Raw genomic sequence first — 19,619 nt, 5'->3', positions numbered from 1 at the left:
AAGAGAGGGTAACATAATTAACCATCAGCCTGTTAGAGAGAGAGAAAGAGAGGGTAACATACAGTAATTAACCATCAACCTGTTAGTAGGAGAGAGAGAGGAAGAGAGGGTAACATAATTAACCATCAGCCTGTTAGTAGGAGAGAGAGAGAGGAAGAGAGGGTAACATAATTAACCATCAGCCTGTTAGTAGGAGAGAGAGAGAGGAAGAGAGGGAAACATAATTAACCATCAGCCTGTTAGTAGGAGAGAGAGAGAGGAAGAGAGGGTAACATAATTAACCATCAGTCTGTTAGTAGGAGAGAGAGAGAGGAAGAGAGGGTAACATAATTAACCATCAGTCTGTTAGTAGGAGAGAGAGAGGAAGAGAGGGTAACATAATTAACCATCAGCCTGTTAGTAGGAGAGAGAGAGAGGAAGAGAGGGTAACATAATTAACCATCAGTCTGTTAGTAGGAGAGAGAGAGAGGAAGAGAGGGTAACATAATTAACCATCAGTCTGTTAGTAGGAGAGAGAGAGGAAGAGAGGGTAACATAATTAACCATCAGTCTGTTAGTAGGAGAGAGAAAGAGAGGGTAACATAATTAACCATCAGCCTGTTAGTAGGAGAGAGAGAGGAAGAGAGGGTAACATAATTAACCATCAGTCTGTTAGTAGGAGAGAGAGAGGAAGAGAGGGTAACATAATTAACCATCAGCCTGTTAGTAGGAGAGAGAGAGAGGAAGAGAGGGAAACATAATTAACCATCAGCCTGTTAGTAGGAGAGAGAGAGAGGGTAACATACAGTAATTAACCATCAACCTGTTAGTAGGAGAGAGAGCGGAAGAGAGGGTAACATAATTAACCATCAGCCTGTTAGTAGGAGAGAGAGGAAGAGAGGGTAACATAATTAACCATCAGCCTGTTAGTAGGAGAGAGAGAGGAAGAGTACTGCCAAATTCTCTAAAACAACGTTGGAGGCGGCTTCTGGTAGAGACATGGCAACAGCTCTGGTGGACCTTCCTGCAATTAGCATGCCAGTTGCAGGCACCCTGAACTTGAGACATCTGTGGCATTGTGTTGTGTGTCAAAACTGCACATTTTAGAGTGGTCTTTTATTGTCCCCAGCACAAGGTGCACCTGTGTAATGATTACGCTGTTTAATCAGCTTCTTGATATGCCACACCTGTCAGGTGGATGGAATGCCTTGGCAAAGGGAGAAATGTTCACTGACATGGATGTAAACAATTTTTTGGGAGAAATCAGTATGGAAAGAGTATGGAAATCCCGGAGATGTGTTATTTTTATTTCAGCTGATGAAGCAATGCCGATATTTTTGGGACCAATACTTTACATTTTGCGTTTATATGGTTGTTCAGTATATTGGCACCCTTGTACTTTTTTCAAGTAACTCACAATTTTCCATAAATAAGTACAAATTGACCAAAGTATTTTGCCTCCACAATTCTTTATTTCACTGTTAATATTACAGAACCTTTGTTTTTGTTTCAGAAAATAAACAGAGATGGCATTGACAAAATTATTGTCATCCGAGACTTCATATTTGGTAGCACAGCCTTTGGTCAAAGTAACTGCAAAGCTTCCTGCACCTCTGTACTGGCAGTTTGGCCCCTCCTCTTGGTCAAACTGCTCCAGTTCTCCCAGATTAGAAGGGTGCCTTCTCCTAACTGCTGTTTTCAGATCTCTCCACATGTTTTCAATGGGATTTAGATCTGGACTCATTGGTGGCAACCTCAGAACAGTCCAGTGTTTTGTCTTGAACCATTCCTGGGTGCTTTTTATCCTGCATTATCCTGCTGGAAGATCAATGACCTTTCGACGGAGACCCAGCTTTCTGACACTGGGTCCGACATTACGCTCCAAAATGCCTTGGTATTCTCCTGGTTTCATGATGCCATGCACACGTTCAAGGCATCCAGTGCCAGAGGCAGGAAAGCAACCCCAAAACATCACTGAACATCCTCAACTTTTGACTATAGGGAAGGTGTTCTTTTATTTGAAGGCTTCCCTACCTTAGTCACAACACAACTGATTTGCTCAAACACATTAAGAAGGAAAGAAATTCCACAAATGAACTTAACAAGGCACACCTGTTAATTGAAATGCATTCCAGGTGCCTATCTCATGAAGCTGGTTAAGAAAATGCCAAGAGTGTGCAAAGTTGTCATGAAGGCAAAGGGTGGCAACTTTGAAAAATCTAAAATATATTCTGATTGGTTTAACAGTTTTTTGGTTACTACATGATTCCATATTTGTTATTTCATAGTTTTTATGTCTTCACTATTATTCTACAATGTAGAATATAGTAAAAAATAAAGAAAAACCCTGGAATGAGTAGGTGTGTCCAAACTTTTGACTGGTACTGTATATATCTATGTTTGGACACATTCCAGGGTTGATTCCAGGCTTTTTCTTTATTTTTACTATTTTCTACATTGAATAATCGTGAAAGCATCAGTGACCTGGCCTCCACAATCGCCAGACCTGAGATGGTTTGGGATGAGTTGGACCGCAGAGTGAAGGAAAAACAGCAAACAAGTGCTTAGCATATGTGGGAACTCCTTCAGGACTGTTGGAAAAGCATTCCAGGTGAAGCTGGTTGAGAGAATGCCAAGAGTGTGCAAAGTTGTCATCAAGGCAAAGGTTGGCTACTTTGAATAATCTAAAATCTCTATGAGCTTTGCACACCTGGATTGTACAATATTTGCACATTATTAATTTTCAAATTCAAGCTCTGTCAGGTTGGTTCTTGATCATTGCTAGACAGCCATTTTCAAGTCTTGGCATAGATTTTCAAGACGATATAAGTCTAAATTTCAACTAGGCCACTCAAACATTAAATGTCGTCTTGGTAAGCAACTCCAGTGTATATTTGGTCTTGTGTTTTAGGTTATTGTCCTGCTGAAAGCTGAATTTGTCTCCCAGTGTCTGTTGAAAAGCAGACTGAACAAGGTTTTCCTCTAGGATTTTGCTTAGTTTGCTTAGTTCTTTTCCGTTTATTTTAATTTTAAAAATTCCTTGCCGATGACAAGCATACCCATAACATGCTGCAGCCACCACCATGCTTGAAAATATGGTACTCAGTGATGTGTTGTTTTTGATTTGCCCCTAACATAATGCTTTGTGGTCAGGACATAAAGTTAATTTCTTTCCACATTTTTTTGCAGTTTTTGCTTTAGTGCGTTATTGCAAACAGGATGGATGTTTTGGAATATTTTTATTCTGTACAGGATGGCCTTAACAAAGGGGTTCAATAATTATTGACTAATGACATTTCAGCTTTTCATTTATTTCTTTATATTTTTTACCACTTTATCCAATTTGAAGTTACAGTCTTGTCTCATCGCTGCAACTCCGGACAGGCGAAGGTCGAGAGCTGTGCGTCTTCCAAAACACAACCCAGCCAAGCTGCACTGTTTCTTGACACAACGCCCGCTTAACCCGGAAGCCAGCCGCACCAATGTGTTGGAGGAAACACGGTGCACCTGGCGACCGTGTCAGCGTGCACTGCACCCGGCCTGCCACAGGAGTCGTTAGTGTGTGATGGGACAAGGATATCCCTGCCGGCCAAACCCTCCCCTTACCCGGACTACGCTGGGCCAATTGTGCGCCACCCCATGGGTCTCCCGGTTGCGGCCTGCTGCAACAGAGCCTGGACTCGAACCCAGAATCTCTAGTGGCACAGCGTGCACTGCGATGCAGTGCCTTAGAACACTGCGCCACTCGGGAGATCCAGGTTTTCATTTTTTATGAATTTGTAAAATGTTCTAAAAATAAAATTCCACTTTGACATTATGGGTTATTGTGTGTAGGCCAGTGACACAAAATCCCACTTTTAATCCATTTTAAATTCAGGCTGTAATACAAATAAATGTGGAAAAAGTCAAGGGGTGTGAATACTTTCTGAAAACACTGTAGATACTCAGCTTTTAGAGACTACCTAATACTGTTCCTGCCTCACACTTGGCGATTGAATAGAGACTCAAGCCCCTATGTGTAAACTCATCAAAAAGAAACGTCCTCTCACTGTTAACTGCATTTATTTTCAGCAAACTTAACATGTGTAAATATTTGCATGAACATAACAAGATTCAACAACTGAGACATAAACTGAACAAGTTCCACAGACATGTGTCTAACAGAAATGGAATAACGTGTCCCTGAACAAAGGGGGGGTCAAAATCAAAAGTAACAGTCAGTAGCTGGTGTGGCCACCAGCTGCATTAAGTACTGCAGTGCATCTCCTCAAGTACTGCACCAGATTTGCCAGTTCTTGCTGTGAGATGTTACCCCACTCTTCCACCAAGGCACCTGCAAGTTCCCGGGCATTTCTGTGGGGAATTGCCCTTGCCCTCACCCTCCGATCCAACAGGTCCCAGACATGCTCAATGGGACTGTAACGCTCATTCCTTTGAAGATAAACGCGAATCCGTGACTGGTCAGTGAAGAGCACTTTTTGCCAGTCCTGTCTGGTCCAGCTACTGTGAGTTTGTGCCCATAGGCGATGTTGTTGCCGGTGATGTCTGGTAAGGATCTGCCTTACAACAGACCTGCAAGCCCTCAGTCCAGCTTCTCTCAACCTATTTGCGGACAGTCTGATGACTGATGGAGGGATTGTGCATTCCTGGTGTAACTCGGGCGGTTGTTGTTGCCATCCTATACCTGTCCCGCAGGTGTGCTGTTCGGATATACCGATCCTGTGTAGGTGTTGTTACATGTGGTCTGCCACTGTGAGGACGATCAGCTGTCCGTCCTGTCTCCTTGTAGCGCTGACTTAGGCGTCTCACAGTACGGACATTGCAATTTATTGCCCTGGCCACATCTGCAGTCCTCATGCCTTCTTGCAGCATGCCTAAGGCATGTTCACGCAGGTGAGCAGGGACCCTGGGCATCTTTCTTTTGGTGTTTTTCAGAGTCAGTAGAAAGGCCTCTTTAGTGTCCTAGGTTTTCATAACTGTGACCTTAATTGCCTACCTTCTGTAAGCCGTTAGTGTCTTAACTGCCATTCCACAGGTGCATGTTCATTAATTGTTTATGGTTCATTGTACAAGCACAGGAAACAGTGTTTAAATCCTTTAAAATTCAGAGATGTGAAGTTATTTGGATTTTTATGAATTATCTTTGAAAGACAGGGTCCTGAATAAGGGACGTTTCTTTTTTTTGCTGAGTTCATATATGATGGTGTGTGTGTATAGACAGTATGGACACGATATGAATGGAAAAAGTGTGTACAGCAGTAGTTATATAGGATGAGCCATGACTAAAATACAGTATACACAGTTGAAGTCAGAAGTTTACATACACTTAGGTTGGAGTCATTAAAACTCGTTTTTCAACCACTCCACACATTTCTTGTCAACAAACTATAGTTTTGGCAAGTTGGTGAGGAAATCTACTTTGTCCATGACACAAGTCATTTTTCCAACAATTGTTTACAGACAGATTATTTCACTTATAATTCACTGTATCACAATTCCAGTGGGTCAGAAGTTTACATACACTAAGTTGACTGTGCCTTTAAACAGCTTGGAAAATTCCAGAAAATGATGTCATGGAAGCTTCTGATAGGCTAATTGACATCATTTGAGTCAGTTGGAGGTGTACCTGTGGATGCATTTCAAGGCCTACCTTCAAACTCAGTGCCTCTTGTTTGACATCATGGGAAAATCAAAAGAAATCAGCCAGCAATTTCCAAACGCCTGAACGTACCACGTTCATCTGTACAAACAATAGTATGCAAGTATAAACACCATGAGACCACACAGCTGTCATACCGCTCAGGAAGGAGACGCGTTCTGTCTCCTAGAGATGAACGTACTTTGGTGCGAAAAGTGCAAATCAATCCCAGAAAAACAACAAAGGACCTTCTGAAGATGTTGGAGGAAACAGGTACAAAAGTATCTATATCTACATTAAACGAGTCCTATATCGGCATAACCTAAAAAGCCGCTCAGCAAGGAAGATTCCGCTGCACCAAAACCGCCATAAAAAAGCCACGGTTTGCAACTGCACATGGGGACAAATATTGTAATTTTTGGAGAAATGTCCTCTGGTCTGATGAAACAAAAATAGACCTGTTTGGCAATAATAACCATTGTTAGGAAAAAGGAGGAGGCTTGCAAGCCAAAGAACACCATCCCAACCGTGAAGCACGGGGGTGGCAGCATCATGTTGTGGGGGTGCTTTGCTGCAAGAGGGACTGGTGCACTTCACAAAATAGATGGCTTCATGAGGATGGAAAATTACGTGGATATATTGAAGCAACATCTCAAGACATCAGTCAGGAAGTTAAAGTTTGGTCTAAAATGGGTCTTCTAAATGGACAATGACCCAAAGCATACTTCCAAAGTTTAGGCAAAATGGCTTAAGGACAACAATGTCAAGGTATTGGAGTGGCAATTACAAAGCCATTACAGACCTCAATCTTATAGAAAATGTGTGGGCAGAACTGAAAAGGCCTGTGCGAGCAAGGAGGCCTACAAACCTGACTCAGTTACACCAGCTCTGTCAGGAAGAAGGCTACTTGAAATATTTGACCCAAGTTAAACAATTTAAAGGCAATGCTACCAAATACTAATTGAGTGTATGTAAACTTCTGACCCACTGGGAATGTGATGCAATAAAACATTAAATAAATCATTTCACATTCTTAAAATAAAGTGGTGATCTTAACTGACCTAAGACAGGGAATTTTTACTAGGATTAAATGTCGGTAGGTTAACTTCCAACTGTACATGTAAAGTGGGTGAAACAGTATGGAAACAGTACTAAAGTGACCAGTGTCCAATTACTTTAGGGTGGTAGCCAGCTAGTACCCGTGACCAAAGTTCAAGGCAGGGTGCTCGGTGGAGGCAGGCTAGTGGTGACTATTTAACATTCTGATGGCCTGGAGTTTGATAAACAGCTTCTGTCTTTTAGTCCCAGCTTTGATGCACCTATATTGTCTCCTCTTTTTAGTGGGGTGAAGTGGCCGTGGCTGAGGTTATTGATGTTTTTTTTGGCTTCCTGTGACACCGGGTGCTGTAGTTGTCCTGAAGGGCAGGCAGTGTGCTCCCGATGATGCGTCGGGTAGAGCTCACAACCCTGAGATCCCTGAGGATGCGGGCGGTGCAGTTGCCTTACCAAGCAGTGCAGTTGCCATACCAGGCGGTGATACAGCCCGACAGGATGCTCTCAATAGTGCATCTGTAGACGTTTGTGAGGGTTTTAAGGGCCAAGACTAATTTCTTCAGCCTCCTGATGTTGTTGCGCCTTCTTCACAACACTGTCTCTGTGAAGGGACCATTTCAGGTCGTCAGTGATGTGCACGCCGAGGACTTTTGTAAACTCTCCACTGCGTCCCCGTCGATGTGGATGGGGGCATGCTCTTGCTACTAGCTCCTGTAGTCCATGATCAGCTCCTTCGTTTATTTGAGGAAGTTATTTTATTTTTTTATTTTCCTTCACAGTCATGGGTGAACAGGGAGTACATGAGGGGGCTGAGCACGTACCCCTGTGGGACCCCGTGTTGAGGATCAGCGTGGCGGAGGTGGTGTTGCCTACCTTCACCATTTGGGGTCATCCCATCAGGAAGTCCAGGACTTATGCAGGGAGGGCTTTAGACTCAGGGCCTTGAGCTTAGTGATGTGCTTGGAGTGCACTATGGTGTTAAACACTGAGCTGTAGCTGACGACCAGCATTCTTACAAAGGTATTTCTCTTGTCCAGGTTGGATAGTGCGGTGTGGAGTGCAATGAAGATTGCGTTGTCCATGAATCTGTTGGGGCGGTATGTGAATTGTAGTTGGTCTAGGGTGTTGGGTAAGGTGGAGGTTATATGGTCCTTAACTAGCCTCTCAAAGCACTTCATGATGACAGAAGTGAGTGCTACGGGGCGATAGTCATTTAGTTCAGTTACCTTCGCTTTCTTGTACAGGAACAATGGTGGAAATCTTGAAGCAAGTGGGTACAACAGACTGGTGTATGGGGAGATTGAATATGTCCGTAAACACTCCAGCCAGCTGGTCTGCACATACTCTAAGAACGTAACTTGAATTCCGTCTAGGCCGGCAACCTCATTAAGGTTAACACGCTTAAATGACGTGCTCACGTCAGCCACAGAGAATGAGAACAGTCCTATTGGGCTGAGAGGGTCCGTGTTGGCAGCACTTTTTCCTCGAAGTGGAGGAGGTGTTTAGCTCATCCGGAAGCGAGGGATTGGTGTCTGAGACATGGGTCACAGAGGAGTTTATTCTACAGTCATAACAGCATGTTACACGTTCCGTTCAGTAGAACATGTTATTGGTGTGATCTGTGGTCATCTAGATAAATGATGGAATTGTCTCCTGTTAAATTCCAGTTTAATAAATGTGCATGTCTAGTGTACCTGGCTCGCTCAAAGATTTGAGCTCTAATTGTGTGGGCGCTGATCGCACTGCTCCTACAGTCAGAGCAAACAGCGGCTGCCTTCCCTATGTAGTGAACTACTTTTGACCAGGGCCCATTGGGCTCTGTTCAAAAGTAGTGCACTATATATGGAATATGGTGCCTTTTGGGACACAGACGAGGCCTTTGAAGCGTGACAGCAGCCTGTGTCGTCCCAGACTGACAGGTTCTTTGATATGCTGATTATTTGCTTGTTCGTCTGGCTTTCTGCCGCAGGCGTTCACTTCCTCCCCTTCTCACATCGTGTCTCTCCCGCTCCGCTCCTGCTATTCTCCTGAGCTCTGCAAACATCCTGTAGAGCAGATACGTTTTGAGGTGGGATGTTTGCCTGAGAGCTCCAAAAAGTGATCTGAAAATGTCAACTGAGACATCTTTGATATATATTCTAATAGCTGTGTGCAAGTAATAACAATACAAATATTCCATCCAAAGTGCCTTCATATAATGGCATCTTTCCATCACATCATGGGACAGTTTCCTCAACAGAGATTCATCCTAGTCCAAAAAATCTATTTTAATTAAGAACCTCCATTGAAAATGCTTTCTAAACCAGGTGTAAAATAAATCTGTGTCTGGGAAACCAGCCCCATATGTGTAACCTAGATTTCCTTCTCTCTCTACCTCCGATCCAGACATCCAAGGTCTTTCCACCTCTCCACTCCTCTAAATCGCCCTCTTTCTTCTCCTCCCAGGTGATGCAGGTGGTGAGGGATCAGATCATGCGAGCGCTGACACAGAAGCCTAATTCCCTGGACCAGTTGAAGAGTCGCCTGCAGAACCTGAGTTACACTGAGATCCTGAAGATACGCCAGTCTGAGAGGATGAACCAAGAAGACTTCCAGTCCCGCCCCATCCTGTGAGTCTACTGTGTGTGTGTGTGTGTGTGTGTGTGTGTGTGTGTGTGTGTGTGTGTGTGTGTGTGTGTGTGTGTGTGTGTGTGTGTGTGTGTGTGTGTGTGTGTGTGTGTGTGTGTGTGCCTTGCCTAGTTCAATAAAGGTTAAATAAATACTGAAATGTGTCTTCCGCATTTAACCCAACCCCTCTGAATCAGAGAGGTGCGGGGGGGCGGCCTTAATCAACGTCATCCGCTCCCGGGGAACAGTGGGTTAACTGCCTTTCACAGAGGCAGAGCAACAGGTTTTTACCTTGTCAGCTCGGGGATTCGATCCTACCCGCCAGGCTACCGTGCGTGATGGTCCTCTCAATTGGAAAAGATGGAACTGCTTGAGAAGGACACAGCAGTCAGTGATATCGCTGTCTAGATGTTCCCAATCCTTCATTAAAAGAAGACTAAAACATTGAGGCAGAAAGGAAATAGGAAATAAAGGAAATAGCTGCTAATTCATGACATGGATGTCCTCATGCCCCATCCTTTACCCAGTCCAAAAACAGACGAAAACAATGGGAACAAGAGACACTATGACTGTGGAAGAAAGGAAACACGTTAGTTAATACTAATTTAATAAAACGTCCCTCCACCCTCGCTCATTTCCATCCTTTATCCATTTGTTCATATAATGTCGGCTATTGGCACAGCACACCTGCGTTCGGTTCCCCTCAGGATTGAAAATCTGCATTAAAATCGAATTTGTCTACAAATGGTGTTCTGAGTGAATCCTCCATTACGGTCTTATTGTGCATCAGACTAGAGAGAGAGTGTATGTTCAGTTCTATGAAAGCACTCGTTAACTGCTTATGGATAAAGTCATAGTAATGAAGAACATTGTTTGTCCTGTCACTGTATTTTTAGGAATTTAGCATCTAGCGGCATTGAAAATCATTTCATGCAGCCAGCTTGGTCTCTGAAGAACCCGACAGTGGCATGTATCAAGCTGATATTGATCATGTGAAAGGGTAATTGTTATTGGAGAAATGAGGGAGGGGAAATGGTTTTAGGTTTTCGACGGTAAGCGTCAGATGTTTGGGACGTAGGGTTGTTCAAACCTTAGGATTGCAAAGAAAGACCCATAACATTTACCTTCTGTAAGGGCACTCACTCAAATTAGACCAGCTTATATCAACAGCGTCTTAACAAGAATGAATATTACATTCATTAGTGCAGAGGAAACATTTATGAGAGAAGGTGTTAGGCTGCATCTCATATGGTTTGAAAATAAAAGAGAGCCGCACACTCTAGGAGCTCAGATGCAAACATTTAACTACCAACGTTACGACAGACAAGCTGTTCTTCCTCAGGGTATAGTGCGTCTCATATGGTTCCAGCTTGGTTCCACATTTCCTACATAGGGCCCTTGGTCAAAGGTAGTGCACTCAATGTACAGCTTTACCTAATGTAATCTACAATACAGTAACTGTATAGAAGGGGAGAAAAGTCATTTATAATTCATTCTTGAGTCCTCCATATAATTTGGTTCAATATTTCACGCTTCAATAATGAAGTACGTTTCCATTTCTATTTGGATTCCACTCCCATCTCAGTGGGTCCTGCCACTCTATACTCTGTGTCCAGGAACATTTGATAGATTGATAGATTTATCTACAGTCTGTAGCCTTTGAAAGAGCTCATTTGGGTGCTTTTCAGAGGTGAATGCGAGTGAATGAGATTGAGCTGCAATGAATCTGATTTATAAAATGGCAGTGCCAAAAGTCTGACACAGACAGGACGACAGACAGAGTCTGAGACACAGACAGGATGACAGACAGGGTCTGAGAGACAGACAGGACGACAGACAGAGTCTGAGACACAGACAGGACGACAGACAAAGTCTGAGACACAGACAGGACGACAGACAAAGTCTGAGACACAGACAGGATGACAGACAAAGTCTGAGACACAGACATGACGACAGACAAAGTCTGAGACACAGACAGGACGACAGACAAAGTCTGAGACACAGACATGACGACAGACAAAGTCTGAGACACAGACAGGATGACAGACAAAGTCTGAGACACAGACAGGACGACAGACAAAGTCTGAGACACAGACAGGACGACAGACAAAGTCTGAGACACAGACAGGACGACAGACAAAGTCTGAGACAATGACAGGATGACAGACAGAGTCTGAGACACAGACAGGATGACAGACAAAGTCTGAGAGACAGACAGGACGACAGACAAAGTCTGAGACACAGACAGGACGACAGACAAAGTCTGAGACACAGACAGGACGACAGACAAAGTCTGAGACACAGACAGGATGACAGACAGAGTCTGAGACACAGACAGGATGACAGACAAAGTCTGAGACAATGACAGGATGACAGACAAAGTCTGAGACACAGACAGGATGACAGACAAAGTCTGAGACAATGACAGGACGACAGACAAAGTCTGAGACACAGACAGGATGACAGACAGAGTCTGAGACACAGACAGGACGACAGACAAAGTCTGAGACACAGACAGGATGACAGACAAAGTCTGAGACAATGACAGGACGACAGACAAAGTCTGAGACACAGACAGGACGACAGACAAAGTCTGAGACACAGACAAGACGACAGACAAAGTCTGAGACACAGACAGGACGACAGACAAAGTCTGAGACACAGACAGGATGACAGACAGAGTCTGAGACACAGACAGGATGACAGACAAAGTCTGAGACACAGACAGGACGACAGACAAAGTCTGAGACACAGACAGGACGACAGACAAAGTCTGAGACACAGACAGGACGACAGACAAAGTCTGAGACACAGACAGGATGACAGACAAAGAGGATTTCACTATGTGGAGTAACTGAATCCTTAGCGTCCCCTCCCACTGACAGATATCAGAGTAGGGTGAAGTTGCCCATAGATGCTTATCTTGGGTCAGTTTAGCATTTTCCTAACTAGGATTTGGGGAGAGGAAGCTGATCCTCGATCAGTAACTAGGGGAAACTTCAACCTTACATGTATGTCTACTCAACATCCAACTACAGATCAATGTAATGACGTAGTCCACTGATAATCAGAAAGCACAGAGCCAGTGGACATAATTGCTAGAGAAAGGCACCACTGATAATCAGAAAGCACAGAGCCAGTGGACATAATTGCTAGAGAAAAGCACCACTGATAATCAGAAAGCACAGAGCCAGTGGACATAATTGCTAGAGAAAGGCACCACTGATAATCAGAAAGCACAGAGCCAGTGGACATAATTGCTAGAGAAAGGCACCACTGATAATCAGAAAGCACAGAGCCAGTGGACATAATTGCTAGAGAAAGGCACCACTGATAATCAGAAAGCACAGAGCCAGTGGACATAATTGCTAGAGAAAGGCACCACTGATAATCAGAAAGCACAGAGCCAGTGGACATAATTGCTAGGGAAAGGCACAGAGAGCCTGACCTAATGAGAAAGAAGATCTGATTCGACAGTCCTCTCCACAGCAGCGTCCTGACTGGCTGGGAACTCATGGACTATGTGGGCCCGCGTGTTTCCCCAGTCAGAGGAGGTTTTATGTATAATTCATGTTTGTAGATGTTAGGGGCTGAGCTTTTATATGCAGAGGAAGAGCATGCAGAGAAACCTACATGCCAGGCTAAATGACAGATCACTGCAGGGTGCTGTGCATCTCACTCCGGATGTGTGTGTGTGTGTGTGTGTGTGTGTGTGTGTGTGTGTGTGTGTGTGTGTGTGTGTGTGTGTGTGTGTGTGTGTGTGTGTGTCTGTGTTTTCCTCTTATGTTTTCCCACCTCACCATATGTGGTCCTAGCACTCGTAAAGCTTGGTGTGTGGACAGTCAATTGTTTCCAGTTTGAATAGTGCAGTTCTATTCTAGTAGGTCGTCTGGTTAGTGTGCCTAATTCCAGTTTGAATAGTGCAGTTCTATTCTAGTAGGTCGTCTGGTTAGTGTGCCTAATTCCAGTTTGAATAGTGCAGTTCTATTCTAGTAGGTCGTCTGGTTAGTGTGCCTAATTCCAGTTTGAATAGTGCAGTTCTATTCTAATAGGTCGTCTGGTTAGTGTGCCTAATTCCAGTTTGAATAGTGCAGTTCTATTCTAGTAGGTCGTCTGGTTAGTGTGCCTAATTCCAGTTTGAATAGTGCAGTTCTATTCTAGTAGGTCGTCTGGTTAGTGTGCCTAATTCCAGTTTGAATAGTGCAGTTCTATTCTAATAGGTCGTCTGGTTAGTGTGCCTAATTCCAGTTTGAATAGTGCAGTTCTATTCTAGTAGGTCGTCTGGTTAGTGTGCCTAATTCCAGTTTGAATAGTGCAGTTCTATTCTAATAGGTCGTCTGGTTAGTGTGCCTAATTCCAGTTTGAATAGTGCAGTTCTATTCTAATAGGTCGTCTGGTTAGTGTGCCTAATTTCAGTTTGAATAGTGCAGTTCTATTCTAATAGGTCATCTGGTTAGTGTGCCTAATTCCAGTTTGAATAGTGCAGTTCTATTCTAATAGGTTGTCTGGTTAGTGTGCCTAATTCCAGTTTGAATAGTGCAGTTCTATTCTAGTAGGTTGTCTGGTTAGTGTGCCTAATTCCAGTTTGAATAGTGCAGTTCTATTCTAGTAGGTCGTCTGGTTAGTGTGCCTAATTCCAGTTTGAATAGTGCAGTTCTATTCTAGTAGGTCGTCTGGTTAGTGTGCCTAATTCCAGTTTGAATAGTGCAGTTCTATTCTAGTAGGTCGTCTGGTTAGTGTGCCTAATTCCAGTTTGAATAGTGCAGTTCTATTCTAATAGGTCGTCTGGTTAGTGTGCCTAATTCCAGTTTGAATAGTGCAGTTCTATTCTAGTAGGTCGTCTGGTTAGTGTGCCTAATTCCAGTTTGAATAGTGCAGTTCTATTCTAGTAGGTTGTCTGGTTAGTGTGCCTAATTCCAGTTTGAATAGTGCAGTTCTATTCTAGTAGGTCGTCTGGTTAGTGTGCCTAATTCCAGTTTGAATAGTGCAGTTCTATTCTAGTAGGTTGTCTGGTTAGTGTGCCTAATTCCAGTTTGAATAGTGCAGTTCTATTCTAGTAGGTCGTCTGGTTAGTGTGCCTAATTCCAGTTTGAATAGTGCAGTTCTATTCTAATAGGTCGTCTGGTTAGTGTGCCTAATTCCAGTTTGAATAGTGCAGTTCTATTCTAGTAGGTCGTCTGGTTAGTGTGCCTAATTCCAGTTTGAATAGTGCAGTTCTATTCTAATAGGTTGTCTGGTTAGTGTGCCTAATTCCAGTTTGAATAGTGCAGTTCTATTCTAGTAGGTCGTCTGGTTAGTGTGCCTAATTCCAGTTTGAATAGTGCAGTTCTATTCTAGTAGGTTGTCTGGTTAGTGTGCCTAATTCCAGTTTGAATAGTGCAGTTCTATTCTAGTAGGTCGTCTGGTTAGTGTGCCTAATTCCAGTTTGAATAGTGCAGTTCTATTCTAGTAGGTTGTCTGGTTAGTGTGCCTAATTCCAGTTTGAATAGTGCAGTTCTATTCTAGTAGGTCGTCTGGTTAGTGTGCCTAATTCCAGTTTGAATAGTGCAGTTCTATTCTAGTAGGTCGTCTGGTTAGTGTGCCTAATTCCAGTTTGAATAGTGCAGTTCTATTCTAGTAGGTCGTCTGGTTAGTGTGCCTAATTCCAGTTTGAATAGTGCAGTTCTATTCTAGTAGGTCGTCTGGTTAGTGTGCCTAATTCCAGTTTGAATAGTGCAGTTCTATTCTAGTAGGTCGTCTGGTTAGTGTGCCTAATTCCAGTTTGAATAGTGCAGTTCTATTCTAGTAGGTCGTCTGGTTAGTGTGCCTAATTCCAGTTTGAATAGTGCAGTTCTATTCTAGTAGGTCGTCTGGTTAGTGTGCCTAATTCCAGTTTGAATAGTGCAGTTCTATTCTAGTAGGTCGTCTGGTTAGTGTGCCTAATTCCAGTTTGAATAGTGCAGTTCTATTCTAATAGGTCGTCTGGTTAGTGTGCCTAATTCCAGTTTGAATAGTGCAGTTCTATTCTAATAGGTCGTCTGGTTAGTGTGCCTAATTCCAGTTTGAATAGTGCAGTTCTATTCTAATAGGTCGTCTGGTTAGTGTGCCTAATTCCAGTTTGAATAGTGCAGTTCTATTCTAATAGGTCGTCTGGTTAGTGTGCCTAATTCCAGTTTGAATAGTGCAGTTCTATTCTAATAGGTCGTCTGGTTAGTGTGCCTAATTCCAGTTTGAATAGTGCAGTTCTATTCTAATAGGTCGTCTGGTTAGTGTGCCTAATTCCAGTTTGAATAGTGCAGTTCTATTCTAATAGGTCGTCTGGTTAGTGTGCCTAATTCCAGTTTGAATAGTGCAGTTCTATTCTAGTAGGTCGTCTGGTTAGTGTGCCTAATTCCAGTTTGAATAGTGCAGTTCTATTCTAGTAGGTCGTCTGGTTAGTGTGCCTAATTCCAGTTTGAATAGTGCAGTTCTATTCTAGTAGGTCGTCTGGTTAGTGTGCCTAATTCCAGTTTGAATAGTGCAGTTCTATTCTAGTAGGTCGTCTGGTTAGTGTGCCTAATTCCAGTTTGAATAGTGCAGTTCTATTCTAGTAGGTCGTCTGGTTAGTGTGCCTAATTCCAGTTTGAATAGTGCAGTTCTATTCTAGTAGGTCGTCTGGTTAGTGTGCCTAATTCCAGTTTGAATAGTGCAGTTCTATTCTAGTAGGTCGTCTGGTTAGTGTGCCTAATTCCAGTTTGAATAGTGCAGTTCTATTCTAATAGGTCGTCTGGTTAGTGTGCCTAATTCCAGTTTGAATAGTGCAGTTCTATTCTAATAGGTCGTCTGGTTAGTGTGCCTAATTCCAGTTTGAATAGTGCAGTTCTATTCTAATAGGTCGTCTGGTTAGTGTGCCTAATTCCAGTTTGAATAGTGCAGTTCTATTCTAATAGGTCGTCTGGTTAGTGTGCCTAATTCCAGTTTGAATAGTGCAGTTCTATTCTAATAGGTCGTCTGGTTAGTGTGCCTAATTCCAGTTTGAATAGTGCAGTTCTATTCTAATAGGTCGTCTGGTTAGTGTGCCTAATTCCAGTTTGAATAGTGCAGTTCTATTCTAATAGGTCGTCTGGTTAGTGTGCCTAATTCCAGTTTGAATAGTGCAGTTCTATTCTAATAGGTCGTCTGGTTAGTGTGCCTAATTCCAGTTTGAATAGTGCAGTTCTATTCTAGTAGGTCGTCTGGTTAGTGTGCCTAATTCCAGTTTGAATAGTGCAGTTCTATTCTAGTAGGTCGTCTGGTTAGTGTGCCTAATTCCAGTTTGAATAGTGCAGTTCTATTCTAGTAGGTCGTCTGGTTAGTGTGCCTAATTCCAGTTTGAATAGTGCAGTTCTATTCTAATAGGTCGTCTGGTTAGTGTGCCTAATTCCAGTTTGAATAGTGCAGTTCTATTCTAATAGGTCGTCTGGTTAGTGTGCCTAATTCCAGTTTGAATAGTGCAGTTCTATTCTAGTAGGTCGTCTGGTTAGTGTGCCTAATTCCAGTTTGAATAGTGCAGTTCTATTCTAGTAGGTCGTCTGGTTAGTGTGCCTAATTCCAGTTTGAATAGTGCAGTTCTATTCTAATAGGTCGTCTGGTTAGTGTGCCTAATTCCAGTTTGAATAGTGCAGTTCTATTCTAGTAGGTCGTCTGGTTAGTGTGCCTAATTCCAGTTTGAATAGTGCAGTTCTATTCTAGTAGGTCGTCTGGTTAGTGTGCCTAATTCCAGTTTGAATAGTGCAGTTCTATTCTAGTAGGTCGTCTGGTTAGTGTGCCTAATTCCAGTTTGAATAGTGCAGTTCTATTCTAGTAGGTCGTCTGGTTAGTGTGCCTAATTCCAGTTTGAATAGTGCAGTTCTATTCTAATAGGTCGTCTGGTTAGTGTGCCTAATTCCAGTTTGAATAGTGCAGTTCTATTCTAGTAGGTCGTCTGGTTAGTGTGCCTAATTCCAGTTTGAATAGTGCAGTTCTATTCTAGTAGGTCGTCTGGTTAGTGTGCCTAATTCCAGTTTGAATAGTGCAGTTCTATTCTAATAGGTCGTCTGGTTAGTGTGCCTAATTCCAGTTTGAATAGTGCAGTTCTATTCTAGTAGGTCGTCTGGTTAGTGTGCCTAATTCCAGTTTGAATAGTGCAGTTCTATTCTAGTAGGTCGTCTGGTTAGTGTGCCTAATTCCAGTTTGAATAGTGCAGTTCTATTCTAGTAGGTCGTCTGGTTAGTGTGCCTAATTCCAGTTTGCCTCAGCCTGTGACTGAGACTGATTTTAGACCTGGGACACCAGGTGGGTGATTCCCCTCTAGTCAGGGACTGATTTAGACCTGGGACACCAGGTGGGTGATTCCCCTCTAGTCAGGGACTGATTTAGACCTGGGACACCAGGTGGGTGATTCCCCTCTAGTCAGGGACTGATTTAGACCTGGGACACCAGGTGGGTGATTCCCCTCTAGTCAGGGACTAATTTAGACCTGGGACACCAGGTGGGTGATTCCCCTCTAGTCAGGGACTGATTTAGACCTGGGACACCAGGTGGGTGATTCCCCTCTAGTCAGGGACTAATTTAGACCTGGGACACCAGGTGGGTGATTCCCCTCTAGTCAGGGACTAATTTAGACCTGGGACACCAGGTGGGTGATTCCCCTCTAGTCAGGGACTAATTTAGACCTGGGACACCAGGTGGGTGATTCCCCTCTAGTCAGGGACTGATTTAGACCTGGGACACCAGGTGGGTGATTCCCCTCTAGTCAGGGACTAATTTAGACCTGGGACACCAGGTGGGTGATTCCCCTCTAGTCAGGGACTGATTTAGACCTGGGACACCAGGTGGGTGATTCCCCTCTAGTCATGGACTAATTTAGACCTGGGACACCAGGTGGGTGATTCCCCTCTAGTCAGGGACTGATTTAGACCTGGGACACCAGGTGGGTGATTCCCCTCTAGTCAGGGACTGATTTAGACCTGGGACACCAGGTGGGTGATTCCCCTCTAGTCAGGGACTGATTTAGACCTGGGACACCAGGTGGGTGATTCCCCTCTAGTCAGGGACTGATTTAGACCTGGGACACCAGGTGGGTGATTCCCCTCTAGTCAGGGACTGATTTAGACCTGGGACACCAGGTGGGTGATTCCCCTCTAGTCAGGGGCTAATTTAGACCTGGGACACCAGGTGGGTGATTCCCCTCTAGTCAGGGACTGATTTAGACCTGGGACACCAGGTGGGTGATTCCCCTCTAGTCAGGGACTGATTTAGACCTGGGACACCAGGTGGGTGATTCCCCTCTAGTCAGGGACTGATTTAGACCTGGGACACCAGGTGGGTGATTCCCCTCTAGTCAGGGACTGATTTAGACCTGGGACACCAGGTGGGTGCAATTAATGATCAGATAGAACAGAAAACCAGCAGGCTCCGGTCCTCATAGGGTAAGAGTTGACTGCCCCTGCCCTAAATAGTGCACTATTTTGACCAGGGAATAGGGTGCCATTTGGGACAAAACCCAGTGTGTGTTGTGCCAGTGAGTCTCTATCTCTCTCGCTTACTGACTGACTGGTCTCTGTTTTCCCTGTTACACTGACTGACTGGTCTCTCTCTTACTGACTGACTGGTCTCTGTTTTCTCTGTTTTCTCTGTTACACTGACTGACTGGTCCCTGTGTTACTGACTGACTGGTTCCTGCGTTACTAACTGACTGGTCCCTGCGTTTCTGACTGACTGGTCTCTGTGTTACTGATTGACTGGTCTCTGTGTGACTGACTGACTGGTCTCTCTCTTACTGACTGACTGGTCTCTCTCTTACTGACTGACTGGTCTCTCTCTTACTGACTGACTGGTCTCTGTTACACTGACTGACTGGTCTCTGTTACACTGACTGACTGGTCTCTGTTACACTGACTGACTGGTCTCTGTGTTACTGACTGACTGGTCTCTGTGTGACTGACTGACTGGTCTCTGTTTTCTCTGTTACACTGACTGACTTGTCTCTGTGTTACTGATTGACTGGTCTCCGTGTGACTGACTGACTGGTCTCTGTGTTACTGACTGACTCGTCTCTGTGTGACTGACTGACTGGTCTCTGTTACATTGACTGACTGGTCTCTGTGTGACTGACTGACTGGTCTCTGTGTGACTGACTGACTGGTCTCTCTCTTACTGACTGACTGGTCTCTGTGTGACTGACTGACTGGTCTCTCTCTTACTGACTGACTGGTCTCTGTTTTCTCTGTTACACTGACTGACTGGTATCTGCGTTACTGACTGACTGGTCCCTGCATTTCTGACTGACTGATTCCTGCGGTACTGACTGACTGGGCACTGTGTGACTGATTGACTGGTCTCTGTGTGACTGACTGACTGGTCT

At 44.0% G+C, this 19,619-nt stretch overlaps 1 protein-coding gene across 4 annotated transcripts in view; it reads left to right on the top strand.

The window, feature by feature from the left end:
* The window catches only part of LOC135549666 (engulfment and cell motility protein 1-like), a 216,435-nt gene that overhangs the window by 181,217 nt on the left and 15,599 nt on the right, over positions 1 to 19,619 (top strand). For all 4 annotated transcript variants that reach the window (XM_064979847.1, XM_064979848.1, XM_064979846.1 and 1 more), the window contains one exon: positions 9,116 to 9,279. In XM_064979847.1, the coding sequence (XP_064835919.1) occupies positions 9,116 to 9,279 (164 nt within the window). The remainder of the gene's footprint in view (positions 1 to 9,115; positions 9,280 to 19,619) is intronic.

This window comes from Oncorhynchus masou, chromosome 12 (genome assembly GCF_036934945.1).
Source record: "Oncorhynchus masou masou isolate Uvic2021 chromosome 12, UVic_Omas_1.1, whole genome shotgun sequence".
Classification (NCBI taxonomy): domain Eukaryota; kingdom Metazoa; phylum Chordata; class Actinopteri; order Salmoniformes; family Salmonidae; genus Oncorhynchus; species Oncorhynchus masou.
The sequence above is the reverse complement of the archived record's forward strand: the minus strand, read 5'-3'. Positions and strand labels throughout refer to the sequence as shown.